Source organism: Octopus sinensis, linkage group LG7 (genome assembly GCF_006345805.1).
Source record: "Octopus sinensis linkage group LG7, ASM634580v1, whole genome shotgun sequence".
NCBI lineage: Eukaryota > Metazoa > Mollusca > Cephalopoda > Octopoda > Octopodidae > Octopus > Octopus sinensis.
In genome coordinates this window covers 64,348,794-64,373,619 of record NC_043003.1, presented here as the reverse complement: position 1 = coordinate 64,373,619, position 24,826 = coordinate 64,348,794, and the positions used below count along the sequence as shown (strand labels likewise).

Here is a 24,826-nt window from a genome sequence, read left to right as displayed (position 1 = left end):
CCATGCCCTAGACTTGGACATAAATAGAAGATCGCTTCAGATAATGCTGAAAGAATTAAACTACAAGCCTTATATACCACAACTCATTCATGGATTAATTGAAGATAATGGAGAACGTTGTTTATAGTTCTGCAAAATCTTTGTTAATCATTGTGAGGTTACACTTACTCCACTCAATAAAGTGTGGTCTGACGAAGCATAATTCAAGCTATCTGGAAGTGTAAACAGACACAATTGCACTTACTGGGCTTCAGAGAATTTGCATCTAACCTTCCAAAGTCAATTAATTACTTTGTCTTAAATTGTCATTCTAAGTAACTGTATAGTGACTTTATTGCCACTCTGTGTGTGTGTGTGTGTGTGTGTGTGTGTGTGTGTGTGTGTGTGTATGCACATAAGTCTTTTTCTGCTTCCATCTACTAAATCCAATCACATAGTTTTGGTTGGCTATGAGTGGGATTGAACTCAAAACCACTTGGATGAGAACCACACAGCCATGCCTGCACCTATACATCATTATAAGATAACCTATGTCATTATAAAATACAATTATATCAAAACCACATAAAACTGTCCTACCCTAATTTGTTTGTATTTATTGTAGAGGTCTACGGCTGTTCTTGATGGGTGAAACGCATAAGCATGTCGTATTTGATGCCAGGACTTGCCCATTTTAAGCACACCATCTTTTAAATATTCAACTTCTTCCTTTGAGTATTCTAAACGCTTTCTCCTACGCTGATCGCCATTGTGTTTTAATAAAAAAGGAGAGCGATGATTTGGTGGAGTGATGTTCTGTAAAAGAATACAAGCAAACATCTACAAAACAATTAGTTATCCTAACAAGTTCAATGTTTGTCTTTTAAACCGACATGGGGTTAGATTGATCTGCTGCGACAACTTTAAAGATGTGCATCCCTTTCATCATCATTATCATCATCATCATTTAATGTTTGCTTTCAATGTTGACCTGGATTGGATGGTTTGAGAGGATTACGCATACCCCAGGGCTACACCGAGCTGCACCATCAGCTTCAGTATAGTTTCTGTGGTTCAATGTCCTTCTCAATGCCAACCACTTTAGTGAGTGCTCCAAGTAATGGAAAGTGGTGCCTTTTTCATGCCACTATTAAAGCCACTGAGTAACATACAAGACGAGAAAAGAACAAACAAAAGAAAAAAAGCCTTCTCAACTAAGTAAGTAGAGTAGGAGGTGGAGCAAGTAATTAAGATGACAGGGTTATGCCAGGTGTTAAAAGGCTATAGAATGATAAAGGGACAAGCAAAGGTGTCATACTATGGCCTTCCCTTCATTCTCATCACTTTCCCTCCTCTTTTCCCTCACTCTGTCCCTTTCCTTTCTTTTTCTCTCTTTCTCGTCCCTCCCTAATTCTTCAATCCCTCTATCCCCTATCTCTCTCCTCTCCTTCCATGTGACCAGTGTTCTGCCAAGTCTGACCTTTCTTTCTTGGTTCAACTACCATCCATGTAGCATCTCTTATATTCCTTCCCATGACTTTCATCTTCTATGTTCCTGCTGTAAGGCTTCACTTCCACACATGCCACCTTAATTTAATTCGTCCTTAGTCGAAAGACACCTGTTGTTTGTATTTGTAATTGTGTAGCATTTCTCCGTTTTTTACGTCTTTGTTTTCGTATACATTCACTTGTTTATTCGAAGGAGTCCAGTGCTCTTAGCTTAGATTTTCTTGGGGCCAGCCAGATTGGAGCAGTCTCGAGTGTAACCGGTTGAAACTGCTAAGATAATCTGATACTCGACTGAGGATAGGAAGCTCCGAATGACTCATCCTTGTTTTTTCCTGTCCCTTTTTCGTATCGTCTAACTGTCTGGATGTTTTTTGTCTCCTGTTACATTCTTGTTCCATTTTTTTTGTTTTCATTTTTATATAGGGAGGAAATACATGGTTACACTGTATTATATAAGGGTGGACGGAAGTAGCTGAAAAGAAGGTAGACAAGATACAAGGGTATGCACATATTCTGTGTATAATGAATAGAGTGGGCTATAATCTTAATCAAAATGTGTAAATGAAAAACGCTTAATGACTTACATGTTTGTCTGGTGTTAAAATAACATCATAAACACTTCTACTACATGATTCAGCTGAACTTCCTGGAATTTCTTGACGAATATAGGAATTGGTAACTCTATCTTTCTTATTGGTCTTTGTAAGATTTTTGATTAAGTCTCTTTCAATTTGCCTGAGTTGACGATGGAAAGGGCAAGTATGAGGATCAACTTCAAGAATGATATTGTAATTGCGGCTTGTGAGTAACTGTTTTCTGCTAGAAGCTGGAGGATTTCCAGCTTGAAAATAAGACAAACAGATGTTATTTCAGAAGAATTGAATTAGTTAAAAATATCTATAAATTTTATCATCAACATCATCAACTGTTAATGTCAATTCTCCATGCTGGCATGAGTTGGATGGTTTCACAGGGGCTGCACGAGGTTCCAGTCTGTTTCAGCAGGGCTTCTGTGGTTGGATGCCTTTCCAAACACCAGCTTTTTACTGAGAGTTCTGGGTGCTTTTTACATGGCACAAGTACCAACTTTCAGGAATAATAATAATTTCAGTTTCTTACAAAGAAATAGACATTATCATCTCTAGATAATCTATGTTTTTTTGCAGAAATTACTTCATCATCATTGGTTTAATGGCCACCTTCCCATACTTGCACGTGTCAAATAAAATTTATTGAGGTAGATTTTCTATGGCCAAAATGCCCTTCCTGTCACCAACCTTCAATTGTTTCAATGCAAGGTAATATTTCTCCATAGCCAAATCAGTTCTTGTAGAATATTGGAAATGAATGACTCAGCTTATATGGCACTGACAACCATTTCTAACTATTAAATTATGTCAAAACAAAGACACATATACATATACACACTCACACACAAACACTTATATATATGTATATATATATATATATATATATATATATATATATATATATATAAACTGTACTGGGAGAAGAAGAAACGAAACGGAACGAATCGAATCGAATCGACGCGAAGGCACTCAGTCATATATATATATATACATATCGTGGTTACATTTCCTAGACTGGGTGGTGCGCTGTGTTCTTGAGCAAAGTACTTCCTCTTGCGTTGACACCAGATGCGTGGCACACAGTGCACCTATTCAAACAACATCAATCTAATGGAGAGAGTGAACTAATGGTTGGCACATACATTTGATCACTAAAAACAATTCATTTGTGCAGGTCATCATTTGGCAAATACTGAATGTTCATTTGTGTCTTCCATGGTAGAGTCCATTATATATATATATATATCCTTTTCTTTTATTCTTCTATTTGTTTCAGTCATTTGACTGCGGCCATGGTGGAGTACCACTTTTAGTTGAACAAATCAACCCAAGGACTTTGTAAGCCTAGTACTTATTCTATCATTCTGTTTTGCCAAACCGTTAAGTTACAGGGACATAAATATAACAACATCGGTTGTCAAGCAATGGTGGCATAGAAAAACATAGACGCACAAACACACACACATATATATGTATATATGACAGGCTTCACCAATTACACTCACAAGGCTTTTGTCACCCGAGGCTATAGTAGCAGACACTTGCCCAACACACACACATGTATCATACATATAATGTTGGTACACATCTCTAAGATGGAGATAAAAGCCAACATTACCATGAGGCAGGTTTGATAACACTTAAGAGATTTCTCACTCACTCACTCTCTATATATATATTTATACACACACACACAATGACGGGCTTCTTTTAGTTTCTGTCAACCAAATTCACTCACAAGGCTTTGGTCAATCTGGAGCTATAATAGAAGACTCTAGCCCCTGGAAGGCAACGTTGGAAGAGAAAGCCCAAGGAAAACAGTAATAAAAGAGGTAAAAATTATGACACTGAACCATATGAAGGAGAATACAAAGGAACAAAAACAAACACACACACACAATAAGTGACAGCTTGTTATGTTGAAGAAGACCATCTGATACATGCAAACATGAAGAAGTGGATATAATAATAAAAAAGACGATGATGATGATGATATATTTTCAACATAGACAGAATTCTAAAACGTTATATAAGACTGGAATAAGTTTTCCATACCAGGACACTGTGTAAACTTTTTAGAAGTGCAGCAACACTCAGTAACATTTAGTGAATTTTGGTTTGACATGATATTTTGGTTATCAGAAGATGGAACTGAAATGGATTAAAAACAAAGCAAAAATTGTAAATTATTAGGTATTATTTATTTATCTTTTATTTTATATATGTTTTGGTTAGTAGACTGTGGCCGTGCTGGAGCACCACCTTGAAGAATTTTAGTCAAAAAAACTAACGCCAGTACTTTTTTTAGTTTGAGTTGAAAAATTACACCATCTTGGAGAAAGGTAAATAAGAAAAATACAGTAGCCAAGTCTGATTCTAATATCTATGGAAGTTTTAAATACTAATGTGGTGCAACAATCACAAAATGTCCTCTTGTATTGACACTGACAGAGATTCTATTAAGGTAATAATTAAATATAAGCATAGGTATAGCTGTGTGGTTAAGAAGCTCACTTTGCAACCATGAGGATTTGGGTTCAGTTCCAATGCATGACATCTTGCACAAATGTCTTCTACTATAGTCTCAGGCCAACTAATACCTTGTGAGTGAATTTGGTAAATAGAAACTGTGTGGAAACTTCTCGTGTTTGCATGTGTGTGTGTGTCTGTGTTTATCATCCCACAACTTGACAACCAGTATTGGTTTATTTATGTTCCCATAACTTACCAGAGATGTAAACAAACTACAATTAAAGCAGTACCATAATTATTAAAATTTTTTAAATTACTACATTTAGATACTCTGTGTGGAAAATGCTCTACAAAATGGCATTAAAGAGTGCAGGATAATTATTTTAAAAAAAATATTTAAGAAATTTTAAAAAAAGACAGCTTAGAACAAATTGAAAAATTTGAAAACTGACGTATAATCCAGAACAACTTAAGCTGAGGTATGCCTGTATATATTTTAAAGTAATCAAAATTCCCTTTATAATACTTAGCCTAAGCTTTCACAAATATTTTGTGTTAGTAAGTTTAATCAAAATTGGGTGAAAGCCACAATGTAAAGCTGGGATAAGATACACAAGATGTCCTTAAATTATCTTTACAACCTCAATATTTTTAAATTCCAAATTGTAAAGATAATTTGTGGACACCCTGTATAATACATTTCAACTGTAGATGTTAAAATGAAAATACAAATAAAATAGGTCCTACATTTCTTTTTGAAATTTGAAGGGCTTTCTGTGGTTGACCATATTTCTTCATTCTTTCCACCTGAAGCTGAAGGTTCTTGAAAAAGAACTGGTGAATCACATGTCGACTGCTCCAAAGCAGAATTAGGTAAAGGCTTTTTTGATATTGGAGAATTTTCCTGTATCAAGTTTTGCTGGTAATGTTCATTTCTTGAAGGAGCAGAAGGTCTGCCAAACAGCTTCCTTGGCAAATTATCAAAATAAGCATGACTGTATGAAACTTCACTTGAAAACCTAGCATTATTAGGTAAGCTGGGATCTGTCAATTCTTCAGGAGCTAAACCTTTATATCGGTATTTTGATGACATTCCAAATTTTTTGGATATATTGGCAGTATGAAGTAATTTTTTGTTCAGTGGTGAGAATATACTACTATTAGCAGAGACTGGCACAGATAAAAAGCAATCTCTTTTTCTATAATCATATTCTTGGAAATTAGTGCATTGAGATGCGGAATCATCCATATTGGTAAGACTTTTAGGGGCTGAAATATATGTTCCATTGTGATCAGTAGTGATACAATTGGCTGATTTGGATGTCTTTGAGTTTTGGCTTTCAGGACGAGAGCTGTGTAACTTCTTGAAACTAGAAATGTGTTGTTTTACTTTGTGTCTGCCATGGTCCAGTCGGAATTCTTTTATAGATGTTGATGAATTTGTTGTAGAGTGGGTTTTAATCCCCTGGAGAATAAAAAAAAAAAAAAAGAATGTTAATGGTAAAAATTTGAGGAAATTTTTTATTTGAATATTTAATCTTGTCTGAAAATATTTGTAGCCTATAAAATAAAATAAGACTATAAAATGGCATATGAATTACACACTGCAATTGAGCTATGTGCTTGTGAAGCGAGTTTCTCAACACCACAATTATTGACTTCCAATCATGTTTAGTAACATCAAATGCTGCAGAAACTGCTTGATTTATAAAGAGATAGCTATGAAGATCAGCTGAAAAGTGCATTAGCTGGAATGTGGCCAAATGAGATTCATTTTCCAACATAGTCCCCGATTTGCTGCCCACACACTTTTTCCATTGGTGTTGCAGTGTTTGGATCCCATTGATGAAGAAGCTTAAATCCTGTAGGTCAAAAAAATGTCATCAACAGTGTATATGATGCAATCATCACTATGATACTGGTTCCCTACCAAGTGTTTGTTCAAGTTGGAGGAGAATAGATGATAGTTAGATGAGACCAAATCAGGGGAACAGGAAGGCTGATCAAAGCCACAGTCTTGCATAGCAGCTGCAGAAACCAAGGACTTGTGTTCTGGGGCATTGTCCTGATGAAACTAGATCCCTTGCATCAGTTTTTCTGGGCATTTCGTCTTGAAAGCCTTTCATAATTGCTTCAGTAAGTTGGCATTGTACTCTCCATTGATGGTGAGGCCATTTTGAAGATAATGCTGTTTGGATCTCAAGGATCTGAGGCCGTCAACTTCCCTTCAGAAGAAATGACCTTGGCCTTCTTTGGAAAAGATGAGGAGAAGTGTTGCCACTGCATGGATTGTCTCTTTGTCTCTTGCTCAAAGAGATGAACCTAACACTCATCCTGAGTTAGGAAACATTCAAGGAAACCAGGTGGATGTGTCTCAAACAATGACAGATTTTCCTATGATGTGATCAGTCAAGTGTGCTTTTGATTAAGTGTCAGAAGATATGGCACCCACTAAGCAGAAACCAACATGCCAAGCTCATTATGCAGAATATTCTCAGCTCTCTTATGGGATATGCTAATAGCATTGACAACTTGATTTATAGTCAGTTGCCTGTCAACCATCAGCATGTTGTGAACACAATCAATATTTTTTTACTACCCACAAGGGGCTAAACACAGGGAGCAAACAAGGACAGACAAATGGATTAAGTCAATTATATCGACCCCAGTTAGTAACTGGTACTTATTTAATCAATCCCGAAAGGATGAAAGGCAAAGGCAACCTCGGCGGAATTTGAACTCAGAATGTAGCAGCAGACAAAGTATCGCTAAGCATTTCGCCCGGCATGCTAACATTTCTGCCAGCTTGCGACCTTAATCAATATTTTCTTTGATGGTAACAGTTTGCAAAACATCCAGACCTTGGGTCATCTTCAAAACTCATCCTTCCCCTCATAAATTCAACTGCCCATTTTTGCACTGTTGATGAAGTTGGAGCATCATCCCCTAATGTAGCAACTTGATAACATCACGATGACAAATTTTGTCCATTTTCAAGAGAAGTTGCTACTAGTTGCTTTGAACTCCTCTTTGAACAGTCAGATGTCAATTTACTTGGAACGAAACAATGAGGTTATTAATAAGAAGAATTTGAAATTAATGCATGCAAGATTTCACAGGTCTAGCATCACTCCTTCATAGCCAACCAATGAACTTTTTAGTTCAGCCTCGAATCTACTGTATTTTAACGTGTAGAAGGAACCCCCTAATTTTTGGGGCTGAAAATTTGGAAAAAAAATTTTGTCAGGGATTATACTATGTGTAAGAAACTCCCATATTTTTTTAACCTAATTTTTGACAAAAAAGAGTTCTTTATCATCATCATCATCATCTTCCAGTGTTTTAAATCCGGGTTTTGTCCCCGTTAACAGGGGTAGCCAGATCTACTTCAATGCCAAAGCAACTGCCCTCACACCATCTCACCCGATTTTGGGCATCCTCCTTCTTCAAACCAACCCTCCCAATCTCCTCCTCCACTTGTTCCCTCCACCTTTTCCTTGGTCTACCTCCCTTTCATGCTCCATTTACCTTAAATGCAATCACTCTCCTCAGAACATGCTCTTCATCCTTCCTCAACACGTGCCCATACCACCTCACTCCATTCACCCTTGCCAACCATTCCACTGATTCCGCCAGCCCCAGCATTCCCATCAAATCCTCAGTCCTCCTCTTATCAAACACCTTCACACCACACACATTTCTCTCTCAGTCCTTCTCAAAATTGCCATCTCTCTCCCCCTCAGACACCATGTCTCACTCCCATACAGCATTGCAGCTCTCACACAACACCTATAGACCCTTCTTTTCATCTTCAATGAGAACCTTTTCCCATATAACAACGTTAAAATATGGTATATGCATTTAATGCAATATGTATTAGTAGAGCACACTTCAAATTTCATTGTCTCAAACAGACAAAAGAGAACACCTTTATCTTTTACTTGTTTCAGCTACTGGACTGCGGCCATGCTGGGGCACTACTTTGAATGGCTTTTACTTGAAAAAATTGACCCTAGTGCTTATTTTTAACTTTAGCACTTAGACATAGGCGCAAGAGTGGCTGTGTGGTAAGAAGCTTGCTTCTCAACCATATAGTTCCGGGTTCAGTCCTACTGTGTGGCACCTTGGGCAAGTGTCTTCTACTTTAGCTCCAGCTTTGTGAGTGAATTTGACCGAAAGAAACTGAAAGAAGCCTGTCTCGCGAGCACGCGCGTGTGTGTGTGTGTGTGTGTGGTCTGTCTGTCTGTTTGTTTGTTTGTTTGTTTGTCCCCGCACCATCGCTTGACAACTGATATTGGTGTAATTTAGCAGTTCAGCAAAAGCGACCAATAGAATAAGTACTAGGCTTTCAAAGAATAAGTCCTGAGGTCGGTTTGTTCGACTGAAGGCGGTGCTCCAGCATGCCTGCAGTCAAACGACTGAAACAGGTAAAAGAATAAAAGAACATACTACTGATCTCTTTTTCTGGACTGCTAAGTCACAGGGACATAAATAAAATAACACTGGCTGCCAAGTGACTAAGACAAAGACCAAGTACACACACAAACATCTGGGTGTGTGTTTGTTTGTCACCCCCAACCCCAACCCCAACAGTTTGACAACCAAGCTGGTTTGTTTACATCCCCTTAACTTAACAGTTTGGCAAAAGAGACCAATAAAAATAAGTACCAGATTTAAAAATAAATAACAAAAGCAACATTTGTACTAGTGAGTGGGGGAGGGGGGCGGATTTATTTCACTAAATCCTTCGAGGCAGTGCCCCAGCATGGTCGCAGTCCAATGAGTTAAACAAGCAAACGATAAAAGGTAAGATAAGCATAAAATAATTTGATGTACGAAGATCACACTGCATTATAGCCAGATATTATAGACCCCATTTAGGTTTTGAAGTATTTTTTTGACATCCAAAAGTAACCCAAAATTAGTGCAACACTTCTTACTTCATTTTCTAACTTGGCCAACTTTTGAAGAATACAGTCAAGTTTTTCTGAGAGTAATTCTGTGTTTTCCTTGGTGGGTTGCATTTGGTAACTAAAAGAAATAAAAATGATAAGAAATTAGAACAAGTTAAGGTTTTTTTTACTTCAAATGTCATCTAAGATACTAGGAACAATGTATTATTTAAAATAATTCTATCATTCAGTTAGGTTTTTTGTTTTGCTTTTTATGAAACTGTCGATGGTAACATGAATATTTTTTATATCACATTTTTTTTGATAACATCGAATTATCTAATATAACAAGAAATGTGAGCAAAATCACAGAAAAGAATACAAATTCTTTTTAAAAATCAGCTGCTGCATGCAACCTACAGAATTCTTCTTACATCATGGTAATATTAAAAAAAAAATATGAAGATGAATAAATGAAACCCCAAAAACTGTTGTAATATCTCTCTCTCTCCCTCTCTGTATATATATGTGTGTGTGTGTATGTATAAAAACAAAATTCCTTTACACGTGGTTACCACTATTGAAAAGACTGCCTCCACGCGCTGCTACTACACTTTCGTCCTTGCCAGCAAAAAGGCTTCTTCGTTCGTCCCCTTGTGTGGTTAATTTCCTGTATAGTATTCTTGTTATTTTCTCGTTTTGTAACTAATTGTACTTTTTGTACATGTATTTTTATTTTTGCAGTTTTATGTTTGTCTATGCCAGAAAAAGGGCTTTTTCGTTCGTCCTCTTGTGTTTGTTTTTGTACATGTATTTTAATTTTGCAGTCTTATTGTTACGTCTTGTTTGTGTTCGTACTCATTGTGCCCCGCTGCTTGAAATTTTATTTTAATTCTCTCGCAGGAAGGCCTATTGGATTAGTGTTCTGTTATGCCTTCGAAACATGCCTGACTCCTCTAGCGACAGCTGATGACGGGGTTTTGTCCTTGTGTAACCTGTCCTGTATTTGGTTTTCGTTTTCCGTTTTCTTGTTTTTGTTTTTTGGCTTTTTCTGTTTCTACGTCTTATTGTGATGTCCTGTACTTCCGTATAATTATTTATATATGCATGTATATATACATGTAGATGTAGGTACGTACATATATGTTTGTATGTATGCATATATTTTTATTTATCTCCTATATATATCTATATATATATGAGAGTAATTCAAGCTACTTACCACACAGCCACTCCTACGCCTATAAGCGTAGGAGTGGCTGTGTGGTAAGTAGCTTGCTTATGAACCACATGATTCCAGGTTCAGTCCCACTGTGTGGCACCTTGAGCAAGTGTCTTCTACTATAGCCTCGGGTTGACCAAAGCCTTGTGAGTGAATTTGATAGATGGAAATGAAAGAAGCCCGTCGTATATATATATATATATATATATATATATATATATGTGTGTGTGTGTGTGTGTATATATATATATATATATATATACACACACATATATATGTGTGTGTGTGTGTGTGTGTCTTTGTTTGTCCTTCCAACATCACTTGACAACTGATGCTGGTGTGTTTACGTCCCTGTAATTTAACAGTTCGGCAAAACAGACCGATAGAATAAGTACTAGGCTTACAAAGAATAAGTCCTGGGGTCAATTTGCTCAACTAAAGGTGGTGCTCCAGCATGGCCAGTCACATGACTGAAACAAGTAAAAGAGTGAAAAAAAAAGTATATATATATTATTACTTTACATCTGTTTTCCGTGTTGATATGGGTTGGTAAGGCCGAGTGCTGCACAAGACACCATTGTCTGATTTGGAATGGTTTCTATGGCTGTATGCCCTTTCTAATGCCAACCACTTTACAGAGTGTGCTGGGAGCTTTTAATGTGGGACCCAGGACGGTTCTTTTTGCATGGCACCAGTGGTTATAGCATGGCACAAGATCAACTTAGCCTTTCCTCTATACAGAGTAGATAAAATAAAGTACAAGTGAAGTACTGAGAGACTGATAGACAAGTACCAGGCTTAAAAAGTCTGGTAAAAGCACTGGGGTTTATGGTATTGACTAAACTTGCCCTGCAAAATTGCTGGCCTTGTGCCAAAATCTGAAACAATCGCTAAGTGGGTGAAAAGTTCCCTTTCCAACCATATAGATTTTTGGTTCTGTCCCACTGCATGGCACCTTGTGTAAAAGCCTTTTACTATAGCCCTGGGCCATCCAAAACCTTGTGACTGTTTTTAGTAGATGGAAACTGAAAGAAGTCTGTTATCCATTCATTTATTCTTTCATTTCACATTAGATTATTATTAACAGTCATGCGTCAAACTCTCTTTATGCAATATATTTTTATTTCCCCCTTTCTTTCTCCAAGCTAATATTTCATTTTTATCATCCTTCCCGTGCCTGTGACAAGGGCAAAAGTGATACCTTAGAAAGAAGCAGCCATACAAGAATCAAACTTTTAGACCAAGCTACAAAGGTCACTGAAAAGGTTATAGCCTAAATGGTCTGTGCTAATATAGACATAAATGAGATACAATTTGGCTCGGCCCCCAGAAGAGGATACCACAAATGCAATCTACCCAGTGAAGCAACTGCAAGAGAAATACATGGCTAAGAATAAACAGCTATTCCTGGCTCTTGTTGACATGGAGAAAACATTTGACAAGGTATTGTGTTCAGCATTTTGGTAGGTTCTGAAGAAACCAGGTGTAGGTGAATGGCTTGTGTAGGTGGTTCAAGCTATGTACAAGGATGCAGTAAGTAAAGTGAAAGTTGGCAATGAGTTCAGTGATGAATTTAGCATGAAGGGAGGAGTCCATCAAGGTTTAGTCCTTAGTCCTCTCCTATTCATCATAGTCCTACAATCCATCACTGAGAAGATTAAAGCTGGCTGTCCAGGGTTAATTCCGATATGCTTATGATCTAGTTCTCACAGTTGAATCTATAGGGGAATTAAAGAAGAAATGCCAGGTATAGAAGCTAAACATGGAATTATGGGGCCTTAAGGTAAACCTGGCAAAGAAGAATGTTTTAGTAAGTAGAAAAGAATCAGGACCTTGGTACCCTCAAGGAAGTGGGCTTGCTTGATATGTAGAGAAAAGTAGATATAGATTCCATTCGCTGTATTCAATGAAAGCTATCGACATATAAAAGATACAGTGGAATGACTGGCAGACTATCCAAGAATATAAACTTCATGTGACAGAAGCTCCTACAGACTGCCCAACCATCTTCTTCTTAGGTCTTACTCGCTCCCCAATAAGTGTATCCTCTTACTACTTCAGCTGCTCCTCCCACTCTCTCTTCTGCATCACTATCTTCCCCAGTTTATTTTTCTTGTTCATCCACCTTTCAAACCTACCCATTTCAGCAATCTTCCCACATCCCCTCATTCTCCTTCCCATACAATCTTGCAAAGCAACCACCCACTTCTATACAACCTGTACTCTGTGGGGCCATCTGGGCACCTCATCACCATTATCTGTCTCTTGTAGCTCCAACTGATCCTTTTCTCCTTCTCTCCCCACACTTACCCCAACTAGATACATGGAGACATGCAGGTCCCTCTATAAGAACCAGTCGTGCTCCTTCCTCCCTGCTCCCCTAATACTCCCCTTATTCCTTAGCATGAAGCAGACCTTCACAACCCCTTCTAGGGTTTGTAGTCCTGCAAATTGCATGGCAACCCCAATAGTGCAGGTGGAATGAAAAAAAAGCACCCAGTCCATACTATAAAGTGGTTGGCATCAGGAAAGGTATCCAGCATGTAAAAACCATACCAAAGCAGACATTGGAGCATGCCTCAGTCCTTGAACACACTGGATCCTCTCAAACCATCCATTCCATACTAGCATGAAACATGGATGTTAAATGCTGTTGTTGATGATGATGATGAAATGTGTGTGTGTGTGTGTATGTGTGTCTTAGTATTCCCTTGTCTTCACATCATGTGGTTATTGTAGATGAACAGCATTCATTTCCAATATTCTGCAAAAGCATTACTGGCCATGGGGAAATATTACATCATCATCGTTTAACGTCCATTTTCCATGCTGGCATGGGTTGAACAGTTTGACTGAGGTCTGGTGAGCCAGCAGCTACACCAGGCTCCAATCTGATCTGGTAATGTTTTTACAGCTGGATGCCCTTGCTAATGCCAACCACTCTGAGAGCGTAGTGGGTGCTTTTTGCGTACCACAGGCACAGGACATGTTTGAAAATAAACAAAGGTGGGTATTGGCAACAGGAAGGGCATCTGGCAGTAGAAAATGTGCCTTAATAAACTCAGTTCAACCCATGCAAGCATGGAAAAGTAGACATTAAAAAATTGACGACGATGTATGCATGTGTGTATCCATGCACAAGCGTGTGCATGTATGTGTGTGTGTGAAAGACACATGTTCTTCTGGTTAATATGTTGGTCTCCTGATCTTTAGGTTAAGTGATAGACCAGGTGGCATCCTTCAAAAATCCACTTTATTTCACGTTGCTATAGCCAAATAAGCTGATATGGCTGTCAACCAATTGCTGGTGCCCCCCCTCCACCACTGTCTCTCTTTCTCACTCTTTTCCTGTCTCTCTCTCTCAATTCAGCTGTCACATCTAAATGCTCCACAGAGTAAAGTGGCAGGAAGAGCACTTAATTTCGTGCAGCTACTGAAATTATAATCCCACTTCAGAATAAAATATCATTCTAACAATAAAATGTATGAAACTGAAGAAATACATACTCATTCAATTGGCTGTCAGCCACACTGTTTTCTGTGGTATTAAGAGGATTGGAACCATCTTGTATAAAAAAAAAAAAGAAAGAAGAAAGAAAAACATACGTATGAGATTATTAAAGCTATAAAAATTACATAGTAGTTTAGACAGCAATCAGGTTCAATTGCTTTGCATATGAAAAATTAATATGAAGCTATCTTCTATTGGTGCAGTATCCATTATAGCTGGTTACCCACCAATAATCTGAGCCTGCTACAAATTAATGGAAAGGTTGATAAGATCTGGTAAAGGAGCCTTGGTTCAGGAGTTTAAGGGTTTGGAGAGTGAGGAACCTCTTCTTAGCCACTACTGTTTCTAGGTCTATTTAGACCTGAAGTAGTATTACCTGTGAAGGTCCCAGCTCTGGGTTAATTAGCATGTCATAGAACTGTCTCTGGAAGAAGGTCACTCACAGACACCTCAACGGACCCAGAGCAGACAAGGCCATTCAGCTCTTTAGCTACTTGTCTAAGAGAAGGTAACTCTATACAGATCTTGAACTTTGGTAACTAATGGACTTGTGGCATTTGTTGCACCAGACCAATACAGATTTGGGACTGGCTCTGCATAAAACCATGCCTTCTACAATAATATCCATTGCGCAAGTTGTTCAACAAAACAAGACACTAGCATCAACACCATCACACCGAGTTAATAAGTTCAGTGGTGACAGGAAAAGAGGCACTGGGGACAGGTAGAAGATGCTACTAGAAGTGTTCAGCATTAACACTGCTCACAGGAAGCCATAATGTGATGGTAACTTACTGCTGGTCTGAGACATTTTGTACCCTCCTAAGGATGTGACAAAGAACTGAACTAGGAACACTGCACGGCTGTGCCTTGCTGAACTCCCATTCATCAAAGTAACAAGAGAGTCCACCATCATCATCATCATATGCAACTGAATGAAGTACATACAAAAAAAAACTATATAAAATTTACTGTAGAAATTGCCATACCATACCATAGTTATAAATCTAATCAAAGTAAGACAGCTCTTTCAATTTACTACATAGATAACTGAGGTTGTTTAACTTCGAATCATCGCTGATTGAGCAGGCCTATGATCAAAATAGCGACAACCCTTTCATTTTAGAAGTCTGTCAGAGTGCATTATTTAATGTGCCTTTTGCTTATTCAAGATGATGGGTTGTGAATTGAAGGAGATTTAGTTGCTATTTCCAGCAGACAAAGTGGTACATAGAGGAGTAGTTTAAGGTGGTAACGTGTAAAATAGTCACAAGTGCAACTGAGAAATGATACTGAAATATAGTCCTTGGCTGCATAGTAAGAAGTTTGCTTCCAAACCAAATGGTCTAAGTGCGGTACTTTGGTCAAGTGTCTCTACCATAGCCCCAGGCTGACCAAAGCCTTGTGAGAGGATTTGGTAGATGGAAACTAAAAGAAGCATATTGCATATATATATACAGGGTGGCCCCAAAGTAAGTTTACAATTATCATATAGGCCCTTTAAATTTATTTTAAAACATTTTATTACATTTAAATTTCTGTGTTACAAACTGAAAAGGGAGCTTGACAAAATTAACTAAATTAGCATAGAATAATGGTTTCATATTTTGTTTTATAATTAAGATCTAAACTGTTAATATATGGATGCGAAAGAGATAGTTGAATAACTGTAAAGCTACTTTTGGGCCACCCTGTGTGTGTGTGTCTGTGTGTTCATGTCAGTTCTTCCACCACTTGACAACCAATATTTGTTTGTTTATGTCGCCGTAACTTATCAGTTTGGCAAAAGACACTGTGAGACACTAAAAAAATAAGTACTGAGATCAATTTGTTTAATTAAAAACCTCTCTAGGCAGTGCCCCAACATGACCACAGCCAATGTAAAATATAAATGCCTGTAATCTACAATATATGTATTACATAACTTCAATGATGACTGATATATTCCTCTATTGAAAAAACACGATGAAGCATTAACGCGAAGCAGTCTTTCATTAAAAGCTACGACCTTATTAAGGTCATCCAGAGTTGCCTCTCTTAGGTACATCTCATCGACAAGAGTCAAAAAACTCGAAACATCGTTGTCGGGGATTCCTAATGGACACTGAACAGACCAGGTGTTTTCACACCTTTTTGCCATAAGGGAGATTTTTTTCTCTATAGTAACTGCAGTGTATTTGCCTTTTAGCAGTTGAAATATGTAACAAACATATTTCAACTAACCTAAATTGTACTCATTCCTCTAATGCTTTATTATAATTGCTTCCCATTAGAGTAAAACACACTTGTCCAAGGAGCTGCAGAAAAAAATTGAAACAGAAACTACACGGTTAGAAAGCAGGCTTCTTCCACAGAGCCATGCCTGCACAGTATGTCAAATTCTTTCATAAACACTATCATTTTAAGGCAATTAAAATGATAATAATGAAATTATTGTGTATGGTGATCAGGTGCACTCCAACTCATCAAAGGAGCATGTATCGTACATAGGATTATGTACAAAAGTCAGGGAAATGAACAGTGTACAAGTCATGATGTACATGTGTATGTGTGTATAGAGGTGGGCCAAATATCAGGTGTGGTGTTGGCAAATTTCAGGAAGCATGGAGGTTTTAAAGGATGCAATGTCTCAGCAACTAACAACTGATGCAGGTAGTTTGTTCCATGTTTCAGCAACTCTGAGTGTGAAAAACTGTTTCCGAAAGTCATGGAGAGCTGTGCTGTTTTCTGACTTTGTAGGCATGCTCACGTGTGTTAGACAGATGGAGCTCAAAAAGGTGCTCATGGCTGTTGTTGGCACGATGGTTAATAATTTTGTGGGTGTTAATAAGATATTTATTCAAGATTAACTCTTTTTTTTTTATCTACTTTTTCCAATTAATTATTTCTTTTCTTTTTATTTTATTATTTGTGACTATTGCAACATCCCAGATGTTAAATATTTTCTGTTAACATTACTTAAGTACTCATCTCATATGATCGAAAATTTAAATTGCAGAATTTAATATTTTCGCCATTTTTTTTTTCTTCTTCTTTTACTTATTTCAGTCTTTGAACTGCAGCCAAGCTGGAGCACCACTTTGAAGGGTTTAGCCGAAGTAATTAACTCTAGTACTTATTTTAAGTCTGGGACTTATTTTATCAGCCTCCTTGGCCAGAAAGTCAATTCACGAGAACACTAACAAGTAAACACTGAATTATTCTATATTTTTGAGATGAGGAATTACGTACATTATTTACAATGGACGGATAGGTGTCTTCATCTTGTTTGTTGCTATCACAATGTTTCGGCTGATGTACTCTCCAACCTTCATCATGTGTTCTGATGGAATTTTGAACCCAGCCCTTTATTTGACTAATGGGGTACACTGTTCTCATTCCTAAGGTATGTGGCTGATGTTATATTTCTGTTGATATTATTTTTCAAGTCCCTACCTGTGATTGAACTTAGAATCCGAGGGCTAGTAGTCTGTGCTCTTATCTACTAAGCTATATGCCCATGGGCAGTTACAGAGTATAGTCAACACTGATTATCAAGCAGAAGAGGGAATAAAAACAAAGATACATATATGCAATTATAGACAGGCTTCCACACAATATCTGTCAACCAAATTCACTCATAAAGTCAGCTTCAGGCTATTGTAGAAGACACTTGCCCCAGTTGTTGCACAATAGGATTGAACCTGAGACCAGATAGATGCAAAATGAGTTTCTTAACTGCACAGACATGCCCACACCTATTTCTTTCTCTTTTTAGTTTTTGTTCAAAATAAACCAATTCTTTACTAATGTAAGACTTCATCCTGACAAACCGTTTTATACTTGTAATTATTAAAAGCTGTTAAGATCCTTTCAAAACAAAAAACAAAGTTTTGTTTTGTCAATGTTGATAAACTGTTTCCACCATCCATTAATGTGAGAGAGAGATTAATTTTCTCACTTCAAATTAAATACAAAAAAATTTTAGAAACAATTGATTTGTAGTAGCTGAAGCAGTTTTTCCAGAACCAAGCAGAGATAGTAGTTCAGTGCTCGTGCCTTACCAAAAGCATACAATATCTTTCTCAGAAGTAGATCCTTTAAATTCTACTATATTAATAACTCTGAAACCCACATATACTGACAAACAGCCTCGCCTCAAACCAGTTGCAGCAGGACCATGTCAGTAATCTGGTTTACAATAAGAGCGATGATAATTTTGACACCAAACAATAAGAAATGTTTAAGTGATATTAACAATTTTTGAGTGTTTCTGAATAGTCAAAGTGTCTTTCATGCTCTAATTGTTATGTACTATAAAAAAATTTTTAATAGAAAATCAAAATAGAAGAAGTAAACTTTTATTTTGATAATGAATGATAATGTTAACTACCATTGTTCTTATAATCTTATCGTAAAAACTTTATTTTTGTTTCGAGTTGTATTAAACATTAACTACTATTAAATTTATGCAGGTTTATACGTTAACAAGGGACAGAACACTATATAAAAGTTATTTTTAAAATAGAGTTATTTCCCTTGTAACATGTTTCCTCAACCCCTGTCTCCGAACCAAGAACGTCTAACCTGCTAGAAATATCTATTAAACTCACTCTCTCTCAAATAATACCCTAATATAATAAATACAATGGACACTATAACCCTGATATATAAAATTCTGAGATATTCAAGGTTAGAACATTTTAAATCATACACCTTCTTTACCAGTCTGAGCAACAGTTAAATACCACCATTAGCAGCAGGTTTTCAATCTGAATTGAAATCAAATAAATTGAGGTCAATTAAAAGAAGAGTTTGTTAATGAAGGATATCGGATGGGAGGGAAAAAATGTATTCCCTATTTCTCAGTCAATGAAGCCAAACCATATTTAATATTGAGCTTAGGGACTCATAAGATCAGTTACACAGTTTCTACAGTGAATAAGTGGCAATCGTCATCATCATCATCGTTTAACGTACGTTTTCCATGCTGGCATGGGTTGGACGGTTTGACTGGGGACTGGCAAGCCCGGAGGCCGCACCAGGTTCCAATCTGATCCGGAAATGTTTTTACAGCTTGATCCCTTTCCTAACGCCAACCACTCTGAGAGTGCAGTTGGTACTTTTTACATGCTACTGGCACAGGAGCAAGTCAGGTGGCACTGGCATTGGCCATGCTCGGATGATGCTTTTTACATGCCACCAGCACAGGAGTCGGTCAGGGCAGTGGGGCTGGCATGACATTTTCCCTGGATGCTGGTCCACTGCAAGGTACAAGGCCAGCTATTTTGAAGGGAGGGGACAAGTCAATCCTAATACTTGACTGGTATTTGATTTTATTGGCCCCCAAATGGATGAAAGGAAAAACTGACTTCAATGAGATTTGAACTCAGAATGCAAAGAGCCAAAAAGAAATATCATTAAGCATTTTGTCTGACATGCCAAAGATTCTGCCATCTTACTGCCTACAATAATAGCATTGAGTGTTTTTGTTTCTAATTTGGAAGCTGTCTAATCTCATTAGAAATTTATGCAACTACCATATTATTACCATAGTAGCTTTCCCCATGAACAACTGAAAGCATAGACTGTTCATTTAGCATGGCTAGGAGTAACTCATCATCGTCGTTTAATGTCTACTTTCCATACTGGCATGGGTTGGATGGTCTAACAGAACTGGCCAGCTCCCAGCTGGCCTGACACCAATTGTCTGTTGTGGCATGGTTCCTATGGCTGGATGCTATCCACTTTACAGTATGTGCTGAGGGCTGTTTATGTGCTACTGGCACAGGTGCCTTTTATGTGGCACTGGCACTTGTAAAGGACAAGCCAGCATATATGGAAGTCAGTGAGTTTACTTAGCTTGGTGTATCTTATCAAGTACAACAAACCACCACATCTTTTGGTCCTTTGTCATTTCCTCAGTGAGGCCCAGCATCCAAAGATCCTTTCTCACCACTTCGTCTATGAGTAAATTATCAACTAAATATTTTTCTATCACTTTCTGTGCTGAATATAATAATGTCTTTATGATGTTTTGCTTTGCAGTTATTAGTTCTAAGTTTAACCCCATGATAAGCCACGCAGGGCAGTGCCCCCACCCCCAGTGTTGTCGTCGTCGTTTAACGTCTGCTTTCCATGCTGGCATGGGTTGGACGGTTTGATTGAGGGCTGGCAAGCCAAATGGCTGCACCAATCTCCAATCTGATCTGGCAAAGTTTCTACAGCTGGATGCCCTTCCTTATGCCAACCACTCCGAGAGTGTAGTGGGTGTTTTTTATGTGCCAGCTGTACAGGAGCCAGTCCCCTATGAAATGAATATATATATATATGTTATTGCTTGCACATACATAGTGTATGTGTTCTTGTTTAGATACCAGTTTTCTGTTACATTGCCAGAGTTGCTCATTATGCATTTACTCATGGATAAGTTGCCCTATTTTATACTCAATCTCACTGCATAAAACTGCAGTGTTACTTATACACAGGGCCAGGTAAAAGCTATGAAGTGAAACAATACTGCACCCATGGATTGGCTCCCATGCCAGTGGCACGTGAAAAGTACCATTCAAGCATGATCATTGCCAGTGTCACCTTACTGGCACGTGCCAGTGGGACACAAAAAACAACATTCGAGCATGGTTGTTGCCAGTGCTGCTGGACTGGCTCCTGTGCAGGTAGCATGTAAAAAACACCTTTTTAGCGTGGTCGTTGCCAGAACTGCCTGACTGGCCCTCATGCAAGTGGCACGTAAAAGCACCCACTACACTCTCAGAGTGGTTGCTGTTAAGAAGGGCATCCAGCTGTAGAAACTTTGCCAGATCAGATTGAGCCAGGTGCAGCCTTCTGGCTCACCAGTCCTCAGTCAAACCATCCAACCCATGCCAGCATGAAAAGTGGACGTTAAACGATGATGATGATGATTTTAATTGAAGCAGAAAGGTAGCAATTTTGAGGGAAAGGGTTGGCTGATATTATTGACCAGTATTTGACTGTTTCTTAGTTATCATGAACCTTGGAGTGATGAAGGGGAAAGTTGGTCTTAGAATGATTTGAATATAGATATATAATCCTTTCTACTATGAGCACAAGGCCTGAAATTTTGTGGGGAAGAGGGAACTAGTCAATTACAATGACCCCGATTTTTCACTGGTACTTATTTCATTGACCCTGAAAGGATGAAAGGCAAAGTCAACCTCGGCAGAATTTGAACTCGGAAAGTAGCAATGAGCGAAATATCGTTAAGCATTTCATCCAGCAGGCTAACAATTCTGCCAGCTTGCCACCTTAGATATTGATATATAATGAAAAAAAATCATTTTTACCTGGGACACAAATCTGTAGGACATACTTTAAAGCAGATCGTAGTTCTGTATTTTCAGGAGATTCAATGAACAAGTTGACCACAAGAACAAGGCCACCACAGTCAACAAAATATCGCTGGTTGATATCTACAAAAAAAAAAAAAAGATATGTGACAATGGAAAAGTAGAAAACTAGAAACACTTAAACTAAATATTCTTTTCTACTCTAGGCACAAGGCCCAAAATTTTTGGGGAGTGGAGGGCAGCCGATTAGATCAACCCCAGTATGCAACTGGTACTTAATTTATTGACTCCGAAAAGATAAACGGCAAAGTCGACTTTCTGGGAATTTGAACTCAGAACGTAAAGACAGACACAATACTGCTAAGCATTTCGCCTGGTGTGCTAACGTTTCTGCCATCTCACTGCCTTAAACTAAACTAAATATTAAGGTGTGTGTGTGTGTGTGTGTGTGAGAGGCTCAAGCTTTTACAGATGGTTAAAAAGAGATTCAAGTGTCTTGGTGTTTCAGATGTTAGTACTTCAGCAAAAAAAAGAAAGATAGTAAAGAAAAAAAAAAAAGATAGAGAAAAGATAACTGGAAAAAATAAATATACAAATACAGAAGCAGTTAGAGGAGAGGCGGAAATGCAGTTCTATGGAAAGGAACAGGATGGGAGGCAGAGAAAAGGTGAGCTGCACACAAACATACAGAGTTACAAAAGTAACCAAAGCAGTCAAACGATGCACATGAATTTTCTTTTTTTTTTACATTATCTTTAATCTTCTTCTTTTGCAACTTCCTATCCAATTTTTTACCATTTCACTGTTTTTTCACCCACTATTAATGTACATATATATCAAATTCTTACCAAAATGTCTGACTCATACAAGTATGGAAAAGTGGATTGATAACTCATCAATCATCATCAACATTTAACGTTTGTTGTCCATGCTGGCATGGGTTGGATGGTTTGACCAGGGCTGGCTAGTGGAGAGGTTGCACCAAACTCCAATCTGATTTGGTATGGTTTCTACAGCTGGAAGCCCTTCCTAACACCAACCATGTTGAGGGGTAATGGCTGCTTCATAATACATTATACACACACACAAAGCTAGCTAGCTAGCAGTGTGTGTGTGTGTGTGTGTGTGATAGATAGATAGATAGATAGGTGGATAGATGAATGGATGGATGGATGGATATAAATGTTTATTCTATGTTACATTACAATAAAAAAAAAATTCTGCATCAAACTCAAGGATGACTCAATACTTTCAATAGAGTATATCTCTATTATTCTTTAACAAGAAAAGTATTGACAATGACTTCAAAGTTTCAGCCTGCTTAACCTTCATCAGACTTTGGTACATTTGTTTGCCCTTGTTTAAGAGTACATCTACAAATACATCTTTCATGTATTACATTTATTTGGCTTAATTAGGTACCTATCTACTGTATATTAGTCATTCAACTTCCAGTTGTTTATATATATTTTTACATACATACTTATTATACAATCTTATATGTATATATATACTTTTTTAAATATTGATTATAAAGCAGTTTTATATAATGGTGATTACTTAAGATGAAATGAGGTAATTTAATTACTCTGTCTGTCTCTAATTCTTTGATTCCACATACCATAGAGAAATTGGTTTGACTAATGAATCAGATTCATTCTAAACAGTTGATTCACACAAAAATATTTTCACTAATTCAAATGTATTTATAAATTCAAAATACTTTGTTCCAGAAGAGTTGCAGAATTAGTGAAATTTGAGATTCTTTGCTAAACCATTAAATCTGTAAAATACAACTATAAAAAGCACCAGTGCCAATCTACATAAATGGCACCCATGCCAGTCTGTGTTGATCCACATAAAAAAGCTCCCAGCAAATACTGTAAAGTGGTTGGCATTAGGAAAAGCATCCAACTGTAGAAACAAGACCAAATCAGGCTGGAACCTGACACAGCTCTCCTGTCCTGGTCAAACTGTGCAACCCATGCCAGCATGGACAATGAATGTTAAATGACAATGATGATGTGTGTGCATATGCATGTATGTGTTTGTGCATGTGTGTGTGCATGTGTATGTGTGCACACGTGTGTGTATACCAGTGTGTGTGTGTGTGCATATACAGTTAGGTTCTGCATAGCTGTAATCTACTGAATTCCACTCAAGACTGGTCAAACCAGAGTAAAGGTGGGATTGAACTGAGAATCATATGGCTGTGAAGAGAATTTCTTAATGACACAGTCATGCTTGCATGCATATTCCCATTTCATTCATCTACAGCAGCGGGAAACTACTTCTTCCATGGCAATATTGAATGTAATAAGTTGCTAAATTTAATACTCATCAATCATTTTCTGACTTCCTCATTTTCCTTGAAATATATATAAAATAATATATAAAAGTTTTTGAAACGGTTACATTACTTTCTTCCCAAGAATATGGACTCTTTAAGCTCTATAATTTATTTCTCCTTGAATCTCCTTTATTCTGATTCATAGAGAATAATTCTAAAGACATCCACAGCTAAACTAATAATCCCCAGTATCATCTTTACCTAACTAATGGACACGATTAAAGCAGTGTAGTCAAGAAGTTCACTTTTCAACTACTTCATTTCAAGCACATTAAGAAGTGTTTCCTATCAAAAACTCAGCTTAACTAAAGTCTGTGACATTTGGTTGATGAAAATTGTATGGAAGCCCCATTATTCACTTTTGGATGGTAGACTAAATCTTCTGCCCAGTTCAGGCCTTCACCACCTTCTGCAAAGGTGGTTTTAGAATAGTCCACTCTATTGAAAGCATTTGGTCAAGGTTTCTGATCTGTAGATAACTTCTTCCCACAAGTGTCACAGGCTTTATAGAAAGCTCATGGACATTGCCCTTCCTTTTTCCACTTAGCTGCATAAGGGAATAAAAAAAAAATTTTTAATCAACATTACTTCATGGATTACTACTTTAGAATGCTTTCAATTTTCATAAAATTTTTTTATTACAGTTTCACTAACAGATAAAAAAAATAAAAGCTATTTATACAGTTGTGGTCACATTTTGTATGTGAATATTGTATGTAGTTCTTTGTTAGTATCTGAAAAAGAATTAGTTTTCAAAATAGCAATCTGAATATCCAACTTAACAAGGAGGCTCATCACCATTATCATTTAACGTCTGTTTTCCATGCTGTCATGGATCAGACGATTTGAGAGGAGATGGCTAGGTAGAAGATGGCACCAGGCTTCACGGTCTGTTTTGGCATGGTTCTTACAGCTGGTTGCCTTCCTCACATCAACCACTTTGCAGAGTGGACTGGATGCTTTATATGTGGCACCAGAACTGGCAGGGTCACCA

The 24,826-nt window shown here is 37.5% G+C and overlaps 1 protein-coding gene across 3 annotated transcripts in view; it reads right to left on the bottom strand.

Moving 5' to 3' along the window:
* The window catches only part of LOC118764264 (telomere repeats-binding bouquet formation protein 1-like), a 139,577-nt gene that overhangs the window by 5,548 nt on the left and 109,203 nt on the right, over positions 1-24,826 (bottom strand). Inside the window, exons 10-15 of one of the 3 annotated variants that reach the window (XR_005000064.1) lie at positions 21,480-21,605; positions 14,172-14,229; positions 9,491-9,581; positions 5,298-6,015; positions 4,134-4,229; positions 580-795 (exon numbers count right to left, since the gene is read on the bottom strand). Coding sequence is in view for 2 of the 3 variants with exons in the window: in XM_036504812.1 (XP_036360705.1) it covers positions 2,073-2,329; positions 4,134-4,229; positions 5,298-6,015; positions 9,491-9,581; positions 14,172-14,229; positions 21,480-21,605 (1,346 nt within the window). In the remaining variant the exon portion in view is untranslated. Of the gene's footprint in view, positions 1-579; positions 796-2,072; positions 2,330-4,133; positions 4,230-5,297; positions 6,016-9,490; positions 9,582-14,171; positions 14,230-21,479; positions 21,606-24,826 lie in introns of all 3 variants that reach the window. The other 2 variants (XM_036504812.1, XM_036504813.1) reach the window with 2 other exon arrangements.